Raw genomic sequence first — 21,138 nt, 5'->3', positions numbered from 1 at the left:
GAACAGTTAGTTAGTGAGGAGAAGAGATAGAACAGCTAGTTGGTGAGGAGGAGAGATAGAACAGCTAGTTAGTGAGGAGAAGAGATAGAACAGTTAGTTAGTGAGGAGAAGAGATAGAACAGCTAGTTAGTGAGGAGGAGAGATAGAACAGTTAGTTAGTGAGGAGGAGAAATAGAACAGTTAATGAGGAGAAGATATAGAACAGTTAGTTAGTGAGGAGAGATAGAACAGCTAGTTAGTGAGGAGAGATAGAACAGTTAGTTAGTGAGGAGGAGAGATAGAACAGTTAGTTAGTGAGGAGAAGAGATAGAACAGTTAGTTAGTGAGGGGAAGAGATAGAACAGTTAGTGAGGAGAAGAGATAGAACAGCTAGTTAGTGAGGAGAAGAGATAGAACAGCTAGTTAGTGAGGAGAAGAGATAGAACAGCAAGTTAGTGAGGAGAGATAGAACAGTTAGTTAGTGAGGAGAAGAAATAGAACAGTTAGTTAGTGAGGAGGAGAGATAGAACAGTTAGTTAGTGAGGAGGAGAAATAGAACAGTTAGTTAGTGAGGAGGAGAGATAGAACAGTTAGTTAGTGAGGAGAAGAGTTAGAACAGCTAGTTAATGAGGAGGAGAGATATAACAGTTAGTTAGTGAGGAGGAGAGATAGAACAGCTAGTTAGTGAGGAGAGATAGAACAGCTAGTTAGTGAGGAGGAGAGATAGAACAGTTAGTTAGTGAGGAGGAGAGATATAACAGTTAGTTAGTGAGGAGAAGAGATAGAACAGCTAGTTAGTGAGGAGGAGAGATAGAACAGCTAGTTAGTGAGGAGGAGAGATAGAACAGCTAGTTAGTGAGGAGAAGAGATAGAACAGCTAGTTAGTGAGGAGGAGAGATAGAACAGTTAGTTAGTGAGGAGGAGAAATAGAACAGTTAATGAGGAGAATATATAGAACAGTTAGTTAGTGAGGAGAGATAGAACAGCTAGTTAGTGAGGAGAGATAGAACAGTTAGTTAGTGAGGAGGAGAGATAGAACAGTTAGTTAGTGAGGAGAAGAGATAGAACAGTTAGTTAGTGAGGGGAAGAGATAGAACAGTTAGTGAGGAGAAGAGATATAACAGCTAGTTAGTGAGGAGGAGAGATAGAACAGTTAGTTAGTGAGGGGAAGAGATAGAACAGTTAGTTAGTGAGGAGAAGAGATAGAACAGCTAGTTGGTGAGGAGGAGAGATAGAACAGCTAGTTAGTGAGGAGAAGAGATAGAACAGTTAGTTAGTGAGGAGGAGAGATAGAACAGCTAGTTAGTGAGGAGAAGAGATAGAACAGTTAGTTAGTGAGGAGAAGAGATAGAACAGCTAGTTAGTGAGGAGGAGAGATAGAACAGTTAGTTAGTGAGGAGGAGAAATAGAACAGTTAATGAGGAGAAGATATAGAACAGTTAGTTAGTGAGGAGAGATAGAACAGCTAGTTAGTGAGGAGAGATAGAACAGTTAGTTAGTGAGGAGGAGAGATAGAACAGTTAGTTAGTGAGGAGAAGAGATAGAACAGTTAGTTAGTGAGGGGAAGAGATAGAACAGTTAGTGAGGAGAAGAGATAGAACAGCTAGTTAGTGAGGAGAAGAGATAGAACAGCTAGTTAGTGAGGAGAAGAGATAGAACAGCTAGTTAGTGAGGAGAGATAGAACAGTTAGTTAGTGAGGAGAAGAAATAGAACAGTTAGTTAGTGAGGAGGAGAGATAGAACAGTTAGTTAGTGAGGAGGAGAAATAGAACAGTTAGTTAGTGAGGAGGAGAGATAGAACAGTTAGTTAGTGAGGAGAAGAGTTAGAACAGCTAGTTAATGAGGAGGAGAGATATAACAGTTAGTTAGTGAGGAGGAGAGATAGAACAGCTAGTTAGTGAGGAGAGATAGAACAGCTAGTTAGTGAGGAGGAGAGATAGAACAGTTAGTTAGTGAGGAGGAGAGATATAACAGTTAGTTAGTGAGGAGAAGAGATAGAACAGCTAGTTAGTGAGGAGGAGAGATAGAACAGCTAGTTAGTGAGGAGGAGAGATAGAACAGCTAGTTAGTGAGGAGAAGAGATAGAACAGCTAGTTAGTGAGGAGGAGAGATAGAACAGTTAGTTAGTGAGGAGGAGAAATAGAACAGTTAATGAGGAGAATATATAGAACAGTTAGTTAGTGAGGAGAGATAGAACAGCTAGTTAGTGAGGAGAGATAGAACAGTTAGTTAGTGAGGAGGAGAGATAGAACAGTTAGTTAGTGAGGAGAAGAGATAGAACAGTTAGTTAGTGAGGGGAAGAGATAGAACAGTTAGTGAGGAGAAGAGATATAACAGCTAGTTAGTGAGGAGAAGAGATAGAACAGCTAGTTAGTGAGGAGAAGAGATAGAACAGCTAGTTAGTGAGGAGAGATAGAACAGTTAGTTAGTGAGGAGAAGAAATAGAACAGTTAGTTAGTGAGGAGGAGAGATAGAACAGTTAGTTAGTGAGGAGGAGAAATAGAACAGTTAGTTAGTGAGGAGGAGAGATAGAACAGTTAGTTAGTGAGGAGAAGAGTTAGAACAGCTAGTTAATGAGGAGGAGAGATATAACAGTTAGTTAGTGAGGAGGAGAGATAGAACAGCTAGTTAGTGAGGAGAGATAGAACAGCTAGTTAGTGAGGAGGAGAGATAGAACAGTTAGTAAGTGAGGAGAAGAGATAGAACAGCTAGTTAGTGAGGAGGAGAGATAGAACAGCTAGTTAGTGAGGAGAAGAGATAGAACAGTTAGTTAGTGAGGAGAAGAGATAGAACAGCTAGTTAGTGAGGAGGAGAGATAGAACAGTTAGTTAGTGAGGAGGAGAAATAGAACAGTTAATGAGGAGAAGATATAGAACAGTTAGTTAGTGAGGAGAGATAGAACAGCTAGTTAGTGAGGAGAGATAGAACAGTTAGTTAGTGAGGAGGAGAGATATAGCAGTTAGTTAGTGAGGAGGAGAGAGAGAACAGTTAGTTAGTGAAGAGGAGAGAGATAGAACAGTTATTTAGTGAGGAGGAGAAATAGAACAGTTAGTTAGTGAGGAGGAGAGATAGAACAGTTAGTTAGTGAGGAGAGATAGAACAGCTAGTTAGTGAGGAGGAGAGATAGAACAGTTAGTTAGTGAGGAGAAGAGATAGAACAGCTAGTTAGTGAGGAGGAGAGATAGAACAGCTAGTTAGTGAGGAGAAGAGATAGAACAGTTAGTTAGTGAGGAGAAGAGATAGAACAGCTAGTTAGTGAGGAGGAGAGATAGAACAGTTAGTTAGTGAGGAGGAGAAATAGAACAGTTAATGAGGAGAAGATATAGAACAGTTAGTTAGTGAGGAGAGATAGAACAGCTAGTTAGTGAGGAGAGATAGAACAGTTAGTTAGTGAGGAGAAGAGATAGAACAGTTAGTTAGTGAGGAGGAGAGATAGAACAGTTAGTTAGTGAGGAGGAGAGAGAGAACAGTTAGTTAGTGAAGAGGAGAGAGATAGAACAGTTACTTAGTGAGGAGGAGAGATAGAACAGTTATTTAGTGAGGAGGAGAGAGATAGAACATTTAGTTAGTGAGGAGGAGAGATAGAACAGTTAGTTAGTGAGGAGAGATAGAACAGCTAGTTAGTGAGGAGAAGAAATAGAACAGTTAGTTAGTGAGGAGGAGAGATAGAACAGTTAGTTAGTGAGGAGGAGAAATAGAACAGTTAGTTAGTGAGGAGGAGAGATAGAACAGTTAGTTAGTGAGGAGGAGAGATATAGCAGTTAGTTAGTGAGGAGGAGAGAGAGAACAGTTAGTTAGTGAAGAGGAGAGAGATAGAACAGTTATTTAGTGAGGAGGAGAAATAGAACAGTTAGTTAGTGAGGAGGAGAGATAGAACAGTTAGTTAGTGAGGAGAGATAGAACAGCTAGTTAGTGAGGAGGAGAGATAGAACAGTTAGTTAGTGAGGAGAAGAGATAGAACAGCTATTTAGTGAGGAGGAGAGATAGAACAGCTAGTTAGTGAGGAGAAGAGATATAACAGTTAGTTAGTGAGGAGAAGAGATAGAACAGCTAGTTAGTGAGGAGGAGAGATAGAACAGTTAGTTAGTGAGGAAGAGAAATAGAACAGTTAATGAGGAGAAGATATAGAACAGTTAGTTAGTGAGGAGAGATAGAACAGCTAGTTAGTGAGGAGAGATAGAACAGTTAGTTAGTGAGGAGAAGAGATAGAACAGTTAGTTAGTGAGGAGGAGAGATAGAACAGTTAGTTAGTGAGGAGGAGAGAGAGAACAGTTAGTTAGTGAAGAGGAGAGAGATATAACAGTTAGTTAGTGAGGAGGAGAGATAGAACAGTTATTTAGTGAGGAGGAGAGAGATAGAACATTTAGTTAGTGAGGAGGAGAGATAGAACAGTTAGTTAGTGAGGAGAGATAGAACAGCTAGTTAGTGAGGAGAAGAAATAGAACAGTTAGTTAGTGAGGAGAAGAGATATAACAGCTAGTTAGTGAGGAGAAGAGATAGAACAGCTAGTTAGTGAGGAGAAGAGATAGAACAGCTAGTTAGTGAGGAGAGATAGAACAGTTAGTTAGTGAGGAGAAGAAATAGAACAGTTAGTTAGTGAGGAGGAGAGATAGAACAGTTAGTTAGTGAGGAGGAGAAATAGAACAGTTAGTTAGTGAGGAGGAGAGATAGAACAGTTAGTTAGTGAGGAGAAGAGTTAGAACAGCTAGTTAATGAGGAGGAGAGATATAACAGTTAGTTAGTGAGGAGGAGAGATAGAACAGCTAGTTAGTGAGGAGAGATAGAACAGCTAGTTAGTGAGGAGGAGAGATATAACAGTTAGTTAGTGAGGAGAAGAGATAGAACAGCTAGTTAGTGAGGAGGAGAGATAGAACAGCTAGTTAGTGAGGAGAAGAGATAGAACAGTTAGTTAGTGAGGAGAAGAGATATAACAGCTAGTTAGTGAGGAGGAGAGATAGAACAGTTAGTTAGTGAGGAGGAGAAATAGAACAGTTAATGAGGAGAAGATATAGAACAGTTAGTTAGTGAGGAGAGATAGAACAGCTAGTTAGTGAGGAGAGATAGAACAGTTAGTTAGTGAGGAGGAGAGATAGAACAGTTAGTTAGTGAGGAGGAGAGATATAGCAGTTAGTTAGTGAGGAGGAGAGAGAGAACAGTTAGTTAGTGAAGAGGAGAGAGATAGAACAGTTATTTAGTGAGGAGGAGAAATAGAACAGTTAGTTAGTGAGGAGGAGAGATAGAACAGTTAGTTAGTGAGGAGAGATAGAACAGCTAGTTAGTGAGGAGGAGAGATAGAACAGTTAGTTAGTGAGGAGAAGAGATAGAACAGCTAGTTAGTGAGGAGGAGAGATAGAACAGCTAGTTAGTGAGGAGAAGAGATAGAACAGTTAGTTAGTGAGGAGAAGAGATAGAACAGCTAGTTAGTGAGGAGGAGAGATAGAACAGTTAGTTAGTGAGGAGGAGAAATAGAACAGTTAATGAGGAGAAGATATAGAACAGTTAGTGAGGAGAGATAGAACAGCTAGTTAGTGAGGAGAGATAGAACAGTTAGTTAGTGAGGAGAAGAGATAGAACAGTTAGTTAGTGAGGAGGAGAGATAGAACAGTTAGTTAGTGAGGAGGAGAGAGAGAACAGTTAGTTAGTGAAGAGGAGAGAGATATAACAGTTAGTTAGTGAGGAGGAGAGATAGAACAGTTATTTAGTGAGGAGGAGAGAGATAGAACATTTAGTTAGTGAGGAGGAGAGATAGAACAGTTAGTTAGTGAGGAGAGATAGAACAGCTAGTTAGTGAGGAGAAGAAATATAACAGTTAGTTAGTGAGGAGGAGAGATAGAACAGTTAGTTAGTGAGGAGGAGAAATAGAACAGTTAGTTAGTGAGGAGGAGAGATAGAACAGTTAGTTAGTGAGGAGAAGAGTTAGAACAGCTAGTTAATGAGGAGGAGAGATATAACAGTTAGTTAGTGAGGAGGAGAGATAGAACAGCTAGTTAGTGAGGAGAGATAGAACAGCTAGTTAGTGAGGAGGAGAGATAGAACAGTTAGTTAGTGAGGAGAAGAGATAGAACAGCTAGTTAGTGAGGAGGAGAGATAGAACAGCTAGTTAGTGAGGAGAAGAGATAGAACAGTTAGTTAGTGAGGAGAAGAGATAGAAAAGCTAGTTAGTGAGGAGGAGAGATAGAACAGTTAGTTAGTGAGGAGGAGAAATAGAACAGTTAATGAGGAGAAGATATAGAACAGTTAGTTAGTGAGGAGAGATAGAACAGCTAGTTAGTGAGGAGAGATAGAACAGTTAGTTAGTGAGGAGGAGAGATAGAACAGTTAGTTAGTGAGGAGGAGAGATATAACAGTTAGTTAGTGAGGAGGAGAGAGAGAACAGTTAGTTAGTGAAGAGGAGAGAGATAGAACAGTTATTTAGTGAGGAGGAGAAATAGAACAGTTAGTTAGTGAGGAGGAGAGATAGAACAGTTAGTTAGTGAGGAGAGATAGAACAGCTAGTTAGTGAGGAGGAGAGATATAACAGTTAGTTAGTGAGGAGAAGAGATAGAACAGCTAGTTAGTGAGGAGGAGAGATAGAACAGCTAGTTAGTGAGGAGAAGAGATAGAACAGTTAGTTAGTGAGGAGAAGAGATAGAACAGCTAGTTAGTGAGGAGGAGAGATAGAACAGTTAGTTAGTGAGGAGGAGAAATAGAACAGTTAATGAGGAGAAGATATAGAACAGTTAGTTAGTGAGGAGAGATAGAACAGCTAGTTAGTGAGGAGAGATAGAACAGTTAGTTAGTGATGAGGAGAGATCGAACAGTTAGTTAGTGAGGAGGAGAGATAGAACAGTTAGTTAGTGAGGAGGAGAGAGAGAACAGTTAGTTAGTGAAGAGGAGAGAGATAGAACAGTTAGTTAGTGAGGAGGAGAGATAGAACAGTTATTTAGTGAGGAGGAGAGAGATAGAACATTTAGTTAGTGAGGAGGAGAGATAGAACAGTTAGTTAGTGAGGAGAGATAGAACAGCTAGTTAGTGAAGAGAGATAGAACAGTTAGTTAGTGAGGAGAAGAGATAGAACAGTTAGTTAGTGAGGGGAAGAGATAGAACAGTTAGTGAGGAGAAGAGATAGAACAGCTAGTTAGTGAGGAGAAGAGATAGAACAGCTAGTTAGTGAGGAGAAGAGATAGAACAGCTAGTTAGTGAGGAGAGATAGAACAGTTAGTTAGTGAGGAGAAGAGATAGAACAGTTAGTGAGGAGAAGAGATAGAACAGCTAGTTAGTGAGGAGAAGAGATAGAACAGCTAGTTAGTGAGGAGAAGAGATAGAACAGCTAGTTAGTGAGGAGGAGAAATAGAACAGTTAGTTAGTGAGGAGGAGAGTTAGAACAGTTAGTTAGTGAGGAGGAGAAATAGAACAGTTAGTTAGTGAGGAGGAGAGATAGAACAGTTAGTTAGTGAGGAGAAGAGTTAGAACAGCTAGTTAATGAGGAGGAGAGATATAACAGTTAGTTAGTGAGGAGGAGAGATAGAACAGCTAGTTAGTGAGGAGAGATAGAACAGCTAGTTAGTGAGGAGGAGAGATAGAACAGTTAGTTAGTGAGGAGAAGAGATAGAACAGCTAGTTAGTGAGGAGGAGAGATAGAACAGCTAGTTAGTGAGGAGAAGAGATAGAACAGTTAGTTAGTGAGGAGGAGAGATATAACAGCTAGTTAGTGAGGAGGAGAGATAGAACAGTTAGTTAGTGAGGAGGAGATATAGAACAGCTAGTTAGTGAGGAGGAGAGATATATGCTAGTTGAGGGTTCTATTACTCTATACCATTCTCTCAGAACCATTAACCCTATCCCCCATTGTCTTACGTCATGCAGCGTCACTCCTACAAAACGCTAGTCCCAACCAATTTGACCTAAGACAATGGGGGATATGTTTTATCAGTGCAGACGAATGTTGTGTCATCTGAAATAAGACAATGCCCTATCAAATAAAATCAAAATCATCTCCCAATTATTAAAGTGCATTTAACAAAGTCACAACACACTTAACATAAAAATAAATAAATAAATAAAAAACATTCCTAATGATTAAATATCCATCCTATCTCTCTTCCATATTACCAGAGGTGTTGCATCCGCCCACCTCCACCTGGGCGTTGTCGATACGGAACACCCATCTCCCGGGGTAACCCACGTTGGTGGTTCCCTCCACGTCCACCACGTCATCGGTACGAGACCCGGGGATGTTGAAATAACGTTTCCCGTCGCCAGCGTTAAAACCTGCCTAGGAGGAGAGAGACACCGAGTTACAGTTCAGAGTGATGCTGAAGAGACCACCCTTAAAGACATGCTCCGGACGGAACTTTGATGACTACTAAGTCATTTTTTAAACCACCCACTTTGGGCTGGATGTGCCAATGTGTAGTTCATACATGCATAATCTATGAGCAGATTTAGTGTTTTACCTCAATTAGCCACAAAATCCCTAGTTTGAAAGCGATTGTTTTTTTCTGGAAGCTGTGCTGTGGGGATTTTCCCTACATTTTCCCCCATGTGGGTCAGCCCCCTAGCAATTCCAGGTCTAGACAATGAGCTTCAGCCCCTCGTAATTTGAGTGACAGCTAGCGAGATTCACACACAGTAGAGCGAGGGAGAAAGCAATGACGTCGTGCACATATCTGCACATATGTTACCTAGTAGGCAATTTCCGGGGACCACTATTGGCTCGTGAGCGCTACTTTCAGAACTACTGGCTAAAAGATATACAAAAGTACTGGAGAATCTCTTTAATCTGTGTCCCAAGGGCCAGTAAATGCACTTTATAGGGAATATAGGGTGCACAACCTTACACCTAGGGTAGAACAAGTGGGATACTTCATCTAAATCGCCTTATAGGTCTATGAGCTGTCTGAATACATTTCTAATTACAATTCAAACATGCAATCAGGTTGTATCAAAACCGTTTGATAGCTAGCTACTAAAACACCTCAATGAAAAAAACTCCCATCAGAGAGCAAAAACAAACCCTGTTTGAGTTCCAAAGGAAGCTCACGGTCTCAATGGCCAGCCAATGCCATGTTGTCTGAGAATTTTAATTCAACCTGAAATCGCAATCTCAAATTTCCAAGTCCCTAACCCTGAGAGGCCCAAATCCGGGTGAAGCATTCTATTGTTTCCTCGTGGGACTGCTTGTATATACACTGAGTGTACAAAACATTAGGAACACCTTTCCTAATATGAGTTGCACCCCCACCTTTTGCCCTCAGAACAGCCTCAATTCGTCATGGCCTGGACTCTACAAGGTGTCGAAAGCGTTCCACAGGGAGGCTGGCCCATGTTGACTCCAGTAATTCCCACAGTGTGTCAAGTCGGCTGGATGTCCTTTTGGTGATGGACCATTCTTGATACACACAGGAAACTGTTGGGCGTGATTAACCCAGCAGCGTTGCAGTTCTTGACACAAACCGGTGCGCCTGGCACCTTCTACCATACCCCGGCAATTACATTTTTAGTCTTGCCCATTCACCCTCATACACAATCCATGTCTCAATTGTCTCAAGGCTTTAAAAAAATACTTATTTAACCCCTTCATCTACACTGATTGAAGTGGATTTTACTAGTAACATCAATAAGGGATCATAGCTTTCACCTGGATTCACCTGCTCAGTTACATAAGTATTCACACCACTGAGTCAATACATGTTAGAATTACCTTTGGCAGCGATTACAGCTGTGAGTCTTTCTGGGTAAGTCTCTAAGAGTTTTCCACACCTGGATTCTGCAATATTTGCACATTATTATTATTTTTAATTCTTCAAGCTCCGTCAAATTGGTTCTTGATCATTGCTAGACAGCCATTTTCAGGTCTTGCCATAGATTTTCAAGCAGATTTAAGTCAAAACTGTAACTAGGCCACTCAGGAACATTCATTGTCTTCTTGCTAAGCAACTCCAGTGTAGATTTGTCATTGTGTTTTAGGTTATTGTCCTGCTGAAAGTAGAATTAATCTCCCAGTGTCTGGTGGAAAGCAGACTGAACCAGGTTTTCCTCTAGGATTTTGCCTGTGCTTAGCTCCATTCCGTATCTTATTTTATCCTAAAACACTCCCCAGTCCTTAACAATTACAAGCATACCCATACCATGAGTCACTCACCACCTTCCGGAGACATTTGAAACCCCACCTCTTTAAGGAATACCTGGGATAGGATAAAGTAATCCTTCTACCCCCCCCCCCCCCCCCCCCCTTACCCCACCCCACCCCCCCAAAAAAACAAAAAACATTGTAAAGTGGTTATCAAATCAAATCAAATCAAATTGTATTGGTCACATGCGCCAAATGCAACAGGTGCAGACATTACAGTGAAATGCTTACTTACAGCCTTTAACCAACAGTGCATTTATTTTTAACAAAAAAAAGTAAAAATAAAACAACAACAAAAAGAGTGTTGAGAAAAAAAGAGCAGAAGTAAAATAAAATAACTGTAGGGAGGCTATATATACAGGGGGCTACCGGTGCAGAGTCAATGTGCGGGGGCACCGGCTAGTTGAGATAGTTGAAGTAATATGTACATGTGGGTAGAGTTAAAGTGACTATGCATAAATAATTAACAGAGTAGCAGCAGCGTAAAAAGGATGGGGTGGGGGGGCAGTGCAAATAGTCCGGGTAGCCATGATTAGCTGTTCAGGAGTCTTATGGCTTGGGGGTAGAAGCTGTTGAGAAGTCTTTTGGACCTAGACTTGGCACTCCGGTACCGCTTGCCGTGCGGTAGCAGGGAGAACAGTCTATGACTAGGGTGGCTGGAGTCTTTGACAATTTTGAGGGCCTTCCTCTGACACCACCTGGTATAGAGGTCCTGGATGGCAGGAAGCTTGGCCCCAGTGATGTACTGGGCCGTACGCACTACCCTCTGTAGTGCCTTGCGGTCGGAGGCCAAGCAGTTGCCATACCAGGCGGTGATGCAACCAGTCAGGATGCTCTCGATGGTGCAGCTGTAGAATTTTTTGAGGATCTGAGGACCCATGCCAAATCTTTTCAGTCTCCTGAGGGGGAATAGGCTTTGTCGTGCCCTCTTCACGACTGTCTTGCTGTGTTTGGACCATGATAGTTCTTTGGTGATGTGGACACCAAGGAACTTGAAGCTCTCAACCTGTTCCACTACAGCCCCGTCGATGAGAATGGGGGCGTGCTCAGTCCTCTTTTTTTTCCTGTAGTCCACAATCATCTCCTTTGTCTTGGTCACGTTGAGGGAGAGGTTGTTGTCCTGGCACCACACGGCCAGGTCTCTGACCTCCTCCCTATAGGCTGTCTCATCGTTGTCGGTGATCAGGCCTACCACTGTTGTGTCGTCGGCAAACTTAATGATGGTGTTGGAGTCGTGCCTGGCCATGCAGTCATGGGTGAACAGAGAGTACAGGAGGGGACTGAGCACGCACCCCTGAGGGGCCCCCGTGTTGAGGATCAGTGTGGCAGATGTGTTGTTACCTACCCTTACCACCTGGGGGCGGCCCGTCAGGAAGTCCAGGATCCAGTTGCAGAGGGAGGTGTTTAGTCCCAGGATCCTTAGCTTAGTGATGAGCTTAGAGGGCACTATGGTGTTGAATGCTGAGCTGTAGTCAATGAATAGCATTCTCACGTAGGTGTTCCTCTTGTCCAGGTGGGAAAGGGCAGTGTGGAGTGCAATAGAGATTGCATCATCTGTGGATCTGTTGGGGCGGTATGCAAATTGGAGTGGGTCTAGGGTTTCTGGGATAATGTTGTTGATGTGAGCCATGACCAGCCTTTCAAAGCACTTCATGGCTACAGACATCAGTGCTACGGGTCGGTAGTCATTTAGGCAGGTTATCTTAGAGTCCTTGGGCACGGGGACTATGGTGGTCTGCTTGAAACATGTTGGTATTACAGACTCAGTCAGGGACATGTTGAAAATGTCAGTGAAGACACTTGCCAGTTGGTCAGCACATGCTCGGAGTACACGTCCTGGTAATCCGTCTGGCCCTGTGGCCTTGTGAATGTTGACCTGCTTAAAAGTCTTACTCACATCGGCTACGGAGAGCGTGATCACATAGTCATCCGGAACAGCTGGTGCTCTCATGCATGCTTCAGTGTTGCTTGCCTCGAAGCGAGCATAGAAGTGGTTTAGCTCGTCTGGTAGGCTTTTGTCACTGGGCAGCTCGCGGCTGTGCTTCCCTTTGTCGTCTGTAATCGTTTTCAAGCCCTGCCACATCCGACGAGCGTCAGAGCCAGTGTAGTACGATTCAATCTTAGCCCTGTATTGACTCTTTGCCTGTTTGATGGTTCGTCGGAGGGCATAGCGGGATTTCTTATAAGCGTCCGGGTTAGAGTCCCGTTCCTTGAAAGCGGCAGCTCTACCCTTTAGCTCAGTGCGGATGTTTCCTGTAATCCATGGCTTCTAGTTGGGGTATGTACGTACGGTCACTGTGGGGACGACATCATCGATGCACTTATTGATGAAGCCAGTGACTGATGTGGTGTACTCCTCAATGCTGTCTGTGTCACGGTCGTCTAAGAGCGAAGGAGACCAAGGCGCAGCGTGTGCAAGAAACATGACTTTATTAATTAAAGTTTCGAACTACAAACAAAAGACGACTCATGAAGTCCACGGTACACCGACCGAAACGGAACAAAAACCCACAACACCCAAAGGAAAACATACAGATAAATATGGCTCCCAATCAGAGATAACGAGCCGACAGCTGACACTCGTTACCTCCGATTGGGAGTCACATGACTACACAAGAACTAACCAAAACCACACACACCCAAATGAACACACCCTATTCCCAACCTAACCAAAACAAACCCCCACAAAACGAATACACCCTGGCTCAAATACAAGTCCCGGAGCCAGAGTGTGACAGTACCCCCCCCTAAAGGCGCGGACTGCGACCGCGCCTCAACTAGGGCTAACCAAGGGAGGGCTGGGTGGGCATACCTCTTCGGCGGTGGTTCTGGCTCTGGTCGTGGTCCCCACCCCACCATAGTCACTACCCGCTTCCGTAGCCTCCTCCAACTGACCACCCTCCAACTTAACCCCACCGGATTAAGGGGCAGCACCGGACTAAGAGGCAGCACCGGACTAAGGGGCAGCACCGGACTAAGGGGCAGCACCCGGATAAGGGGCAGCACCAGACTAAGGGGCAGCACCGGACTAAGGGGCAGCACCGGACTGAATGGCGGATCCTGGCTGGCTGGCTCTGGCGGATCCTGGCTGGCTGGCGGACCCCGGCTGGACGGCTCTGGCGGATCCTGGCTGGACGGCTCATGGCTGGCTGACGGATCTGGCTGCTCATGGCTGGCTGACGGATCTGGCTGCTCATGGCTGGCTGACGGATCTGGCTGCTCATGGCTGGCTGACGGATCTGGCTGCTCATGGCAGGCTGACGGATCTGGCTGCTCATGGCTGGCTGACGAATCTGGCTGCTCATGGCAGGCTGACGGATCTGGCTGCTCATGGCTGGCGGAAGGCTCTGGCTGATCCTGTCTGGCGGAAGGCTCTGGCTGATCCTGTCTGGCGGAAGGCTCTGGCTGATCCTGTCTGGCGGAAGGCTCTAGCGGCTCCGGTCTGGCGGACGGCTCTGAAGGCTCATGGCAGACGGGCGGCTTTGCAGGCTCAGTACAGACGGGCAGTTCATGCAGCGCTTGGCAGACGGACAGTTCAGACGGCGTTGGGCAGACAGGCAGTTCAGGCGCCGTTGGGCAGACGGGCAGTTCAAGCGCCGTTGGGCAGACGGGCAGTTCAGGCGCCGTTGGGCAGACGGGCAGTTCAGGCGCCGTTGGGCAGACGGCAGACTCTGGCCGGCCGAGACGCACTATAGGCCTGGTGCGTGGTGCCGGAACTGGTGGTCCCGGGCTGAGGACACGCATCTCAGGGCTAGTGCGGGGAGCAGCAACAGGACGCACAGGACTCTGGGGACACACAGGAGGCTTGGTGCGTGGTGTAGGCACTGGTGGTACTGGGCTGGAGCGGGGAGGTGGCGCCGGAAATACCGGACCGTGCAGGCTTACTGGCTCCCTTGAGCACTGAGCCTGCCCAACCTTACCTGGTTGTATGCTCCCCGTCGCCCGACCAGTACGGGAAGGAGGAATAACCCGCACCGGGCTATGTAGGCGAACCGGGGACACCATGCGTAAGGCTGGTGCCATGTAAGCCGGCCCGAGGAGACGCACTGGTGGCCTGATGCGTTGGGCCGGCTTCATGACATCCGGCTCAACGCTCAATCTAGCCCGGCCGATACGTGGAGCTGGAATGTACCGAACCGGGCTATGCACGCGTACAGGAGACACCATGCACTCTACTGCGTAACACGGTGTCTGCCCGTACTCTCGCTCTCCACGGTAAGTACAGGGAGTAGGCGCAGGTCTCCTACCTGACTTCGCCACACTCCCTTTAAGGCCCCCCCCAAGAAATTTTTGGCTAGTGCTCACGGGCTTCCAGCCTTGCCTCTGTGCTGCCTCCTCATATTGCCTCCTCTCGGCTTTAGCTGCCTCCAGCTCTTCACGAGGGCGGCGATATTCTCCCGGTTGTGCCCAAGGACCCCTTCCATCCAGTATCTCCTCCCATGTCCATGAATCCTGTGTAGGTGGATCCTGTTGCCGCTTGACACGCCGCTTGGTCCTAGATTGGTGGGTTTTTCTGTCACGGTCGTCTAAGAGCGAAGGAGACCAAGGCGCAGCGTGTGCAAGAAACATGACTTTATTAATTAAAGTTTCGAACTACAAACAAAAGACGACTCATGAAGTCCACGGTACACCGACCGAAACGGAACAAAAACCCACAACACCCAAAGGAAAACATACAGATAAATATGGCTCCCAATCAGAGATAACGAGCCGACAGCTGACACTCGTTACCTCCGATTGGGAGTCACATGACTACACAAGAACTAACCAAAACCACACACACCCAAATGAACACACCCTATTCCCAACCTAACCAAAACAAACCCCCACAAAACGAATACACCCTGGCTCAAATACAAGTCCCGGAGCCAGAGTGTGACAGTCTGAAGAATCCCGGAACATGTTCCAGTCTGGCTATAAGGTGAATGCACCAATTTGTAAGTCGCTCTGGATAAGAGCGTCTGCTAAATGACGTAAATGTAAATGTAATGATGCAGCCACCACTATGCATGAAAATATGGAGAGTGGTACTCTGTAATGTGTTGTATTGGATTTACCCCAAACATAACACTTTGTATTCAGGACAAAAAGTGAAATCCTTTGCCACATTTGTTCCAGTATTACTTTAGTGCCTTGTTGCGAACATAATATTGTTAGTATTGTGGAGTAACTACAATGTTGTTGATCCATCCTCAGTTATCTCCCATCACAGCTATTCAACTCTGTAACTGTTTTAAAGTCACCATTGGCCTCATGGTGGAATCCCTGAGTGGTTTCCTTCCTCTCCGGCAACTGAGTTAGGAAGGACACCTGTATCTTTATAGTGACTGGGTGTATTGATACACCATCCAAAGTGTATTTAATAACTTCACCATGCTCAAAGGGATATTCAATGTCTGCTTTTTATTTTTACCCATCTACCAATAGGTGCCCTTCTTTGCGAGGCATTGGGAAAACTTCCCTGGTCTTTGTGGTTGAATCTGTGTTTGAAATGCACTGCTCGACTGAGGGACCTTACAGATAATTGTATGTGTGGGGTACAGAAATGAGGTAGGTATTCAAAAATCATGTTAAACACTATTATTGCACACAGAGTGAGTCCATGCAATGTATTATGTGACTTGTTAAGCACATTTCTACTCCTGAACTTATTTAGGCTTGCCATAACAAAGGGATTGGATACTTATTGACTCACGACTTTTCAGCTTTTCATTTATAATTCATTTGTAAAACTTTAGAAAAACATAATTCCATTTTGACATTATGGGGAATTGTGTGTAGGCCAGTGATAAAAAATGTCAAGTTACATTTTTAAATTCAGGCTGTAACACAACAAAATGTGTGAAAAGTCATGGCACTGTATATACAGTATATATTTATTTATTTATTTAACCTTTATTTAACCAGGTAAGCCAGTTGAGAACAAGTTCTCATTTACAACTGCGACCTGGCCAAGATAAAGCAGTGCGATAAAAACAACAACACAGAGTTACATATGGGGTAAAACAAAACATAAAGTCAAAAATACAACAGAAAAAATATATATACAGTGTGTGCAAATGTAGCAAGTTATGGAGGTAAGTCAATAAATAGGCTATAGTGCAAAATAATTACAATTAGTATTAACACTGAAATGATAGATGTGCAAGAGATTATGTGCAAATAGAGATACTGGGGTGCAAATGAGCAAAATAAATAACAATATAGGGATGAGGTAGTTGGGTGGGCTAATTATAGATGGGCTGTGTACAGGTGCAGTGATCGGTAAGGTGCTCTGACAACTGATGCTTAAAGTTAGTGAGGGAGATAAGAGTCTCCAGCTTCAGAGATTTTTGCAATTTGTTCCAGTCATTGGCAGCAGAGAACTGGAAGGAATGGCGGCCAAAGGAGGTGTTGGCTTTGGGAATGACCAGTAAGATATACCTGCTGGAGCGCATACTACGGGTGGGTGTTGCTATGGTAACCAATGAGCTAAGATAAGGCAGGGATTTGCCTAGCAGTGATTTATAGATGGCCTGGAGCCAGTGGGTTTGATGACGAACATGTAATGAGGACCAGCCAACAAGAGCGTACAGGTCACAGTGGTGGGTAGTGTATGGGGCTTTGGAGACAAAACGGATGGCACTGTGATAGACTACATCCAATTTGTTGAGTAGAGTGTTGGAGGCTATTTTGTAAATGACATCGCCAAAGTCAAGGATCGGTAGGATAGTCAGTTTTACGAGGGCATGTTTGGCAGCATGAGTGAAGGAGGCTTTGTTGCGAAATAGGAAGCCGATTCTGGATTTAACTTTGGATTGGATATTCTTAATGTGAGTCTGGAAGGAGAGTTTACAGTCTAACCAGACACCTAGGTATTTGTAGTTGTCCACATAGTCTAGGTCAGACCCGTTGAGAGTAGTGATTCTAGTCGGGTGGGCGGGTGCCAGCAGCGTTCGATTGAATACAGCACCAGTCAAAAGTTTGGACACACCTACTCATTCCAGGGTTTTTCTTTACTTTTACTATTTTCCACATTGTAGAATAATAGTGAAGACATCAAAATATGGAATCATGTAGTAACCAAAAAAGTGTTAAACAAATCAAATTATAATTTATATTTGAGATTCTTCAAAGTAGCCACCCTTTTCCTTAATGACAGCTTTGCACATTCTTGGCATTCTCTCAAACAGCTTCATGAGGAATGCTTTTCCAACAGTCTTGAAGGAGTTCCCACATCTGCTGAGCACTTATTGGCTGATTTTCCTTCACTCTGCAGTCCAATCTAAAATCTAAAATATATTTTGATTTGTTTAACACTTTTTTGGTTACTACATGATTCCATGTGTGTTATTTCATAGTTTTGATGTCTTCACTATTATTCTACAATGTAGAAAATAGTAAAAAGAAAAACCCTGTAATGAGTAGGTGTGTCCAAACTTTTGACTGGTCCTGTATATATAGTATACAAAACATTAAGAACACCTGCTCTTTCCATGACACAGACTGACCAGATAAATCCAAGTGAAAGCTGTGATCCCTTATTGATGTTTCCTGTTAAATCCACTTCAATCAGTGTAGATGAAGGGGAGGAGACGGGTTAAAGAAGGATTTTTAGGACTTTAAACAATTTACATGGATTGTGTATGTGTGCCATTCAGCGGCTGAATGGTCAAGACAAAATATTTAAGTGCCTTTGAATGGAGTATGGTAGTAGGTGCCAGGCGCACCGGTTTGAGTGTGTCAAGAACTGCAACGCTGCTGGGTTTTTCACACTCAACTGTTACCCGTGTGTATCAACAATGGTCCACCACATAAAGGACATCCAGCCAACTTGACACACTGTGGGAAGCATTGGAGTCAACATGGGAATGCTTTCGACACCTTGTAGAGTCCATGTGCCGAGAAATTGAAGCTGTTCTGAGGGCAAAATGGGGACGGTGTGATCCTGGCTGTAGCTATGGTTTATGAAGACATTAATGACGGTTTGTGAGGACATCTCTGTGATCTTACCTATAAACATGGTTTTTGAGGACATCTCTGTGATCTTACCTGTGCAGCGATGCCTCCTAGCCCTGCCAGGTCCCCTCCACTGCTGGCGTGCATGCCTGTGGTCCAGGTGATGTCATGGTACTGGAAGATGGTGAAGGATAGCTCTCCGTTGGTGATCAGTATCACTTGGAACGTATTCACCTGCAGGGCACAGTAGTCAACAGGTCACATATAGCACTCTAGGATGCTGAATAACAAGACAAGAGTCTCCCCTTATCCTTGGGGGAGTTTGTGCCTCTGTGCTCCTTCCTGTGTTTTGGAGGTCTAGATTGACTAAAGCACTTTGTGACAACTTCTTATGTAAATACATTTGATTGATTGATTGATTGGTTGAGTGATTTATTTATTTATTTGATTGGTTGAGAATCCTACCGGTGTTATGTCACTGCCTCCAAAGAAGGTGACTTTGTGCCAAGTTGAGATGAGGATCCACGTTGCACTGAACTCTGGGAACTCAGAGAAGTATCGTCTGACGTCAGCTGTGGCCCTCTGGAGGACAGATGGGTCTTTACTCTCCCGGTAGAAGACCTGCCCCCTCCGCCTGTTGTCCACGTCAGCCCAGAACGGCGCCACAACCCTCCGGTCGCCAGCGATGGGAAACGCCACGGGTGTGAACTGAGACACCTCTCTGAGGAACGAGACCAGGCCATTGTTGTTCACCTGTGGGGGGGGGGGGAAGAGAGAAGAAGGTAAGGTTAGCATTGTCTCAAAATATTTGATCTATGTCTTTCTATCCACAGCAATACGCAAATCTAAAAAAAAAAAATATTTATCACATGCTTCGTAGACAACAGGTGTAGACCAACAGTGAAATGCTTACTTACGGGCCCTTCCCAAAAATGCAGAGTTAAAGATAAGACAGACGTTTTAAATTGTGACATGACAAATAAATACACAATGAATGACGAATAACTATAACGAGTAAAAATAACATGGCTATATACAGGGAGTACCAGTACTGAGTCGATGTGCAGCAGTACCAGGTAATAACATGCCTATATACAGGGAGTACCAGGTTATAACATGGCTATATACAGGAAGTACCAAGTAATAACATGGCTATATACAGGGAGTACCAGGTAATAACATGGCTATATACAGGAAGTATCAGGTAATAACATGGCTATATACAGGAAGTATCAGGTAATAACATGGCTATATACAGGGAGTACCAGGTAATAACATGGCTATATACAGGAAGTACCAGGTAATAACATGGCTATATACATGGAGTACCAGTGCAGGGGACGTTAAAGGCCAGGGGAGGGCAGGGGAGGCTGGGGCAGGGAGGCTGGGGTGGGGTGGGGTAGGGTATGCTCCAAAGTTCCCTCTAATTTCTTTCGGCACCGAGCAAATATCTAGTCTGCTGAGCGCAACCTTGAACGTTGTGAAAATTCTGTGCAACTTCCATTGCGTGTTTACTGTAAACACTGAGGCTGTACCCGCTTTAAGTTACATATTTAACAGTGGCCAAGTAGGCTACTGTGGCTATTTGATCATAATGTAGGCCTACCAGAGTGGCCTACCATCATAAACAATGGAGAAAATGCATCCCATAACATTATAACATGGAAATAGCTGTTCTATAATTCAGCCTACAGTAGCAGCCAATGTGTGGTGTTCAATCAAGGCATACATTCCATGAGACTTAAAAAAAAAACATGCAGGACTTGACATTAACCACTTTCAAAATAAAATGCATTATTATTCCCGTACCATTATTACAGAGTATCAGACAAATTATGCTACCCTCTGCCTATTGGCTACTTAGCTTATTCAAGCCTGTCTCAAAATATAACACTGTCCCTTTAAGATATAAAAAAAAAAGCTCTTTACCTGACTCGCTTTTCAAAGATGGCTAGAAATGTTCACATTTTGTGCTCTTGTAGGAAGCAACCACTCCCCCATTTCTGACTACAAATGATCTATAACTGGGCTAATAACTCACTAACTAGCAAAGGATGTGAACAAATGTGCACACTTGGCTACATGCAGCTCTCGCTTTGATCTCAAAACAAGTGCATAATAATCGCGACCGCTCATGCTGTAAAAACAGTCCAGTTCAAAGTGAATGGCACAGATCCATATACATCAATGGTCTATTTGCATATAGGCCTGCTGCAGCTCTGATTGGTTATGCCGCACCGGTCTGTGTAGATTATGGGTCGTGCCTGTCGATGAGATAGAATCCTACTCTGATGCATTCTGCCTACAACAAAATCTCTTGCATGGTTTGTTTTGTTTCGGTATGTTGCAATGAAAGTGGCCAATATTGCGTTGATTCGATCACATTTCCCACAATAAAGGGAAACGTTGATAGTGTTAACTAATAGGGAAAACTCTCAAAGAAAGTTGAGTGAAGTTCAATCTTGTGCTTCTCTGCACAGGCTGATATTTATTCTGTCCGGTTGCACGACCATGCACACAGCTTAGAGGGAACATTGGTAGGCTCTCTGAGCAGATGTACTGAATATCCACTTCCTCATGTTTGGAACAGACAGTGTCTTTGTTCATTCAGATGGCATGGCAGGCAGCAGCTGAGAAAACCAGGTTATGACCACTCCACTGAGACCAGAGGGAGGGGTGAGACCGAGTCAAGACCGGAGGGAAAGCGAGACCAAGTCAAGACCAATACCAGAGGGAGGGGCGAGACCGAGTCAAGACCGAGACCAGAGGGAGGGGCGAGATCGAGTCAAGACCGGAGGGAAAGCGAGACCAAGTCAAGACCAATACCAGAGGGAGGGGCGAGACCGAGTCAAGACCGAGACCGGAGGGAGGGCGAGACCGAGTCAAGACCGAGACCAGAGGGAGGGGCGAGACCGAGTCAAGACCGGAGGGAAAGCGAGACCAAGTCAAGACCAATACCAGAGGGAGGGGCGAGACCGAGTCAAGACCGAGACCGGAGGGAGGGGCGAGACCGAATCAAGACCGAGACCAGAGGGAGGGTGAGACTGAGTCAAGACCGAGACCAGAGGGAGGGGCGAGACCGAGTCAAGACCGAGACCAGAGGGAGGGGC

At 44.4% G+C, this 21,138-nt stretch overlaps 1 protein-coding gene across 1 annotated transcript in view; it reads right to left on the bottom strand.

Moving 5' to 3' along the window:
* The window catches only part of LOC311122447 (sushi, nidogen and EGF-like domain-containing protein 1), a gene marked incomplete at both ends in the record, with an annotated part of 46,566 nt that extends 27,785 nt beyond the window's left edge, over positions 1–18,781 (bottom strand). The window contains 3 exons of the mRNA XM_084196798.1: positions 8,071–8,233; positions 18,122–18,262; positions 18,494–18,781. Of these exons, the coding sequence (XP_084052924.1) occupies positions 8,071–8,233; positions 18,122–18,262; positions 18,494–18,781 (592 nt within the window). The remainder of the gene's footprint in view (positions 1–8,070; positions 8,234–18,121; positions 18,263–18,493) is intronic.
* Positions 18,782–21,138: the final 2,357 nt, after the last annotated feature.

This window comes from Coregonus lavaretus (genome assembly GCF_964263955.1).
Source record: "Coregonus lavaretus genome assembly, contig: HAP1_SCAFFOLD_3654, whole genome shotgun sequence".
NCBI lineage: Eukaryota > Metazoa > Chordata > Actinopteri > Salmoniformes > Salmonidae > Coregonus > Coregonus lavaretus.
Note: the sequence above shows the minus strand (reverse complement) of the source record. Positions and strands in the feature narration are given on the sequence as shown.